The 6000-nt window shown below is 40.5% G+C and overlaps 1 protein-coding gene across 1 annotated transcript in view; it reads left to right on the plus strand.

Annotated features, from left to right (window-relative positions):
* The window catches only part of LOC308100128 (neurexin-1a-like), a gene marked incomplete at both ends in the record, with an annotated part of 542450 nt that extends 536692 nt beyond the window's left edge, over positions 1–5758 (plus strand). The window contains 1 exon segment of the mRNA XM_080449034.1: positions 5451–5758. Within this exon segment, the coding sequence (XP_080305160.1) occupies positions 5451–5758 (308 nt within the window).
* Between the last annotated feature and the right edge of the window lie 242 nt (positions 5759–6000).

Here is a 6000-nt window from a genome sequence, read left to right on the forward strand (position 1 = left end):
ACCCCCATAAGAGAAGATTTTTGGACGCCCATTTTATGTGCTCATCTCTGTGAACCCAATTTATATTGTAAAATCAATGTTAATTTAACTCTGAGAGTGTACAAATGCGGGTCCATTTGGTTCCATTTGTACACTCTCAGAGTTACAGACCCATAAGGGTCCATTTGGTTCCTAACTATCTATCATTTAGCTGGGGACACCCTGGAACCCCCACAAGGACCCCTGGGGGTCCCTGGACTACTTTGAGATCCAATGCCGTAGTGAACCTATTCTGGGGCATAAAATCGGCGGAAATAAGACATCTACAAGCTCACAATGCATCGCGACATGATGCGTTGTGAGAGTGTAGATCAGTTATTTTCGGGGTAGGAAATTTGGTGTAGAGGGGACAAAATGAGAGGACCAAGTATACACCCCTTAGGGCCTCAGTCAACTAAAGTATATAAGATTTAAGTGGTTTATTTTTATTTTAATGCTTTAAACGGCTATATATTTTAGGAAATTCAGGGACATTTTCAAGGGAATGCTACAGTATCAACTTCAAGGTTTTACTCCAAAGCATCATCAAAACAAAATAATGCACAACAGCTTGCTATGCCAACAATTTCACAGTGCAAAAACACAAGTAAACAACGTTTTGACCATGAACATGGTCTTCATCACCTGCCCAAATGTTCCTTTCAGTGTTGTAAAGTACTAAGTACAATTTTGAGGTACTTTTACTTTACTGGAGTATTTCCAATTGTCTATACTTTTACTTCTACTCCACTACATATCAGAGGCAAATATTGTACTTTTACTCCACTACAATTATTTGAAAACTTTAGTTACTAGTTACTTTGCAGATATGAATTACTAATATAAAACATACATTAACCACTTTAGCTCTGTTTTATACCTAGGCTATTTGAAAATAAACGATCTACAAGCTCACAACGTGTCGCATCGCAACGCGTTGTGGGCTTGTAGATCTACTATTTTCAAACATTGTAGTACTTTTACTTTTGGTACTTTAAGTACATTTTGATACCAATACCTTTGTACTTTTACCCAAGTAAATTTTGAATTCCGGACTTTTACTTGTAACGGAGTGCAACATTACAGTACAACAGTAAAACATTTGAGTACTTTTCCCACCACTGGTAAAATTATTGGCGTTACAAGCTGTTGTGCAGACTTTCTTGATGTCATTCATGCATGCATAACATTTACAGTAAAAGCATCACCATTTTGTCCCATCATTGTCCAATCCATGACTATCCTAATGTCAGGTGCACTCATTGAATCAACACTCCATTTAGCCACTCCACATTGGAACATGAATTAATGAATTCAGAGAACTGACATGATTGTTGTTTGTGTATTCAGAGTGTTTCTCTTACAGTCGCAGTCACAGCACACACTGTATCCTTCAGCCAAGGATAAGTGATATGCTAGCAGATTATAGCTATTGTAACTGTTCAAATAGCACCGGTGTTTATTGTACACAGAAGCCAGAGCGTTCTTATTTTCATGTAAACATGACTGGTGTGTTGTTATTATTGTTATCATTATCAGCAGTTGATACTGTTGTAACACAGCATTTGTCATGAACCCCTTAACAGACGACGTCACACTGATAAGAACCAGTATGCCCCCTGTCAGGTGACAAGAAGGTCAGTTGGCTCTCATGCATTGAAGGAGGCATGAGCTCGGCCCTGGCCTCCCTAGGCTGGTGAGGGGAGTGTAGAGCCCAGGATCACTTAGAAAATTGGATTTGATCAAAAACAAATAAGACTTGAGAGAGAGTTTTGACACGTGTTGAATGATGTAAGAGGTGATGACATGCTTGTAGGATCAGCTGTAATCACAGCATTGTTTCAAACTCTGTGGAGTTGGGCTGCACACTTTTTTCACTGACTTTTATTAAGGCCTGAGGCCGATTCTACAAAATGTCTTCTGAATCCTAACAGTGTTCTGAAAAAAACGTATGTTGCTATATCAGTGTTGCTCAAACTTTTTCATGTCAAGGACCCTCAAAATGATATGTATTTGACCGCCGACCCCCATCTCAAAATGTTTTGTTCCAGGGACCCCCAGAAGCAAAGATTTTAGTTAAAAATGTTCGCTTTAAAACAACATATATTCAAAGATTTGCACACATTTTCATAATTTTTTGATTTCAAGAACCCACATAACTCTCAGAGTTACGGACCTACAAGGGTTCATTTGGTTCCCCAAACCTCACTTTGAGAACCCCTGATATAAACATTGATTGTTCATTCATGGATGCATCATACAACTTACAAAGAAACCTTGTATGAATGTATAATTTAATCTCCTGTTCTCACCGCCCCTCTCAGAGCACTGGTGCATCAAAGGTTTTGTCACAAACTTAATCAAACTCATAAACGATTCATTGAAAGAGCTCAAACTTGTATTAACGCACAAATAATAGATTCTAAGGTCATGTACTGCACACTACAGTACATGGTTAAAATGATGTTAGCAGACAAATTGAAAATCTATATAATGTATAAATTACAAAAACCTATTCCTCTTTATAGGTTCACAAGTCAGCTCTCTAGAATATCATTTTGAAAGTATATTGGAATTTGGGAGTACCATAGAACAGGTATGGAATCCAAAACCATTTCAAAGGTCCATTTGGATTTTTCATAATTGAAAAAAAAAACTCACGGTTTTCATTTAACCTTTAGATTACATTAAGGTTTGACAAAATATCATTTGTAAGGCAGTCTCATAGAATTATTGGATTCATCCAATCCAGTAGGATGTTTTGAGTTGATTTATACACACGTGTGTGTATATACTGACGATACTGACCATGATACTGTGGTATATTGAAATAGCATAGTTCTAGAGATACCTGAGATGAACACACATAAGGGCTTACAGAGCCTGATTTGAACCACACAAAGCACAGATCTCAAAACACACATCCCCTGCAGGATGCTACACACTGGACACTCTCTATGGTTAATGAGTAACAGTCATTTAAACAGCACATGGTCCTTGTACTTACTTACATGCATCCATACATAATATCATATACCATTATACACTAATATACCAGTACCTATATTGTAATACACTCACATTACAATATAACCATGCATATTACTAATGAAGGCCTAATAGACATAGTCCATTGATTACTGTGGTCAACCTTAAAACTGATACTAGTTGGCCTAGTAAGACATTCCTGATTAGTTACAGACACCCTAAACCTTTTCATAGGAGATAGGGGCACATTCTTTTAGGAGGTCCAGATGTCCATTATCCAGGGGACATCTGACCTTAGCTGACCACTATATTGTTTTAACCAACTCTCACAATGGACTTACACACACACCAAACTACTTAATTTAGCACATACACATTTACACACATAGTCTCAGCACTTGTAACACACACACCTACGTGCACACTGAAGTACATCCATACATGCCCACACACACACACAGGTCACACACACATTTAGGCATCTTTATTAGAGCACACACACCACATGCACAAGCTTAGAAAACAGTGTGCATGTACACACACACTGAGTATAAATATCCACTCTGAGTGGAGTTCTGTCTCTTTTCCTGACTCTTGTCCTGACGAAAGCTGTAACCATGTAAGTAATTATCTTCTCTCCTTAATAAAATCAACTGAGGAGAAGGAATGCCTGGACTCTTTAATTCTCCTTAAACAAGGGCAAATAGTCCCACAGATTAATGCATTTTACCACAATACTGACATGATGCGGAGCTACGGACCATGATACTGACCACGATAGCGACACGTGACTGTGGGTGTCGCTAACTTTTTGGAGCTATTTACTCAGAAATGCGGGAATAGGGGGCATATCGGTCAAATTTGCATTTACAATTTTGAAGACCAATCCCGTTTGTAGTTGTTTAACCCTGTCCTCTACCCTGAGCCAGCCTAGGCTGGCAAAATGGGTGGGAGAAAGGTGGGTCATGGGCCCCAGTCCGAGGAGTAGCCGAATCAGTTTGTTTTGGGAGGTTTGAAGCTTAGTCTTCAGTGACACTGAGGTGTTGGAGTACCAAGAGGTGCAAGCATAGTCAAAAAGGGGCTGAATCAGGGCCCCTGAGAGGGTCCTGAGGGCCTGAGGGTTGACAAAAGAGGAAACTCTGCCCATAAATCTGATTCTCTGGTTTACTCTTTTGACCACCTTTGTAGCCATGCTTTCACCTGTCAGGTATTTGTCAAGAATACAACCCAAATAGGTAATCTCTTCTTTGCTAGAGATGATTGTGTCATCGACTTTGACCTTGAAATAATTTACATCCATCTGTCTGAGGGAATGTTTGGTCCCAAAGAGAATGGATTCAGTGTTATCGGTAAGCCAAGTACGGATTTTGGAGAGTTCAGAGCTGAGAGCTTCCTCAACTTGCAACTTGTCCTCACCCGAGATCAGGAGTGCTGAGTCATCAGCGAACAGGAACAGTTTGCAGTTACAGGCAGCATTCATGTCATTAATGTATAGAAGGAACAGTAACGGCCCTAGAATGCTGCCTTGAGGAACCCCGCAGCTTACCGGGAGGGATGAGGACATGGTTCCGTTGATGTCAACCACTTGTTCTCTCCCCTACAAGAAAGATCTCATCCAGTTTAGAGATGTGCTATCGATATTCCTTGCCTTAACCGCACAATCTTGTATGAATTGTCCAGTGCACTATAGGTGTAAGTGCACTTGAACTGCACTTGTGCCTTTTGCGCTCCAAGTTCAATGCACTTAGACCTTTCTGCTCATCATTTGAAGGTTTTCACTTAACATATATAAAGGCTGTGTATATACATATATACATTTGTATTCTGCTTCTGTGACCAGCCTTGAAGGACAATATCTGAAGGATCAGTCAACAGTGTCATTGAACTGAGAGGAATGCATTCGTTCACTATCATAACTCTAAAGATTGTTGTTTGTGTTAATGCCTTTTAACAACTTCAACCCTAAACTGGAACTGAGTTGGCTCTGTAGTTGGACCGCTTTTGTCCATCTACGCCAGTGGTTCTCAACTCAGTGGTCCTTGGGGGGGTACCAGGGGGTCCCCAGCGGAATTAGTTAACATAGAGTCACAATCAGTTTAACCACTTAGCTTTGGCTAATCTTGAAAATGTGTGCATATTTTTGAATGAACATATATTTTTTAAAGCAGACATCTTAAAACTCAAATCTTTGCTTCTTTTCAGATGGGGGTCCGCGGCCAAATGTTTATCAATTTAGGGGTCGTTGGCACGAAAAACTGATCTACGCTAAATCTCTTTGCCAAAAATAGCCGATCTAGAGCTTGTAGATCGGATATTTTTTGGCTAATGTTCCTCCCATAATATGGATGCTGGGGTTCAAGCGGTTAAAAGCACACTTAAATGTTTTTCAATTAGTGCACGTTTGCAATAATCCCACCTATCTTATCTTGTCTCCTTTTTTGCAGCCAATCCCACAGGTGCGGGACCAAAGGGCTACCCGGGCACGTCCGAGGTGTTCCGGGAGTCCAGCAGCACCACGGGGATGGTGGTGGGCATCGTAGCAGCAGCGGCCCTCTGCATCCTCATCCTGCTCTACGCCATGTACAAATACCGCAACAGAGACGAGGGCTCCTACCACGTAGACGAGAGCCGCAACTACATCAGCAACTCGGCGCAGTCCAACGGCACCGTGGTCAAGGAGAAGCCGGTGAACACCTCGGCCAAGACCTCGGGCAAAAACAAGAAGAACAAGGACAAGGAATATTACGTGTGAAAGCCCCTCAAAAAGCTTTTGGTCACTTTGCCGGACCAAATCAAACTTTTATCAAATAGACAAATCAGGAAATCCCTCGTGTGTACAGTATAATAACAAAGGATGAAACGAGACAAAAAAAATCAATAAATAAAAACATTATACAGTTTGTTTTACTCATAAAGGCGGTGCAACCGAAAACGTGATTATGAGAAAATGGAAGGTTCAATTCAAAGCACCGGGATGTACTGTCCAGGATGAGA

The sequence above is a fragment of the Gymnoscopelus braueri genome (genome assembly GCF_963280865.1).
Source record: "Gymnoscopelus braueri genome assembly, chromosome: 14".
In the NCBI taxonomy this organism is placed as follows: domain Eukaryota; kingdom Metazoa; phylum Chordata; class Actinopteri; order Myctophiformes; family Myctophidae; genus Gymnoscopelus; species Gymnoscopelus braueri.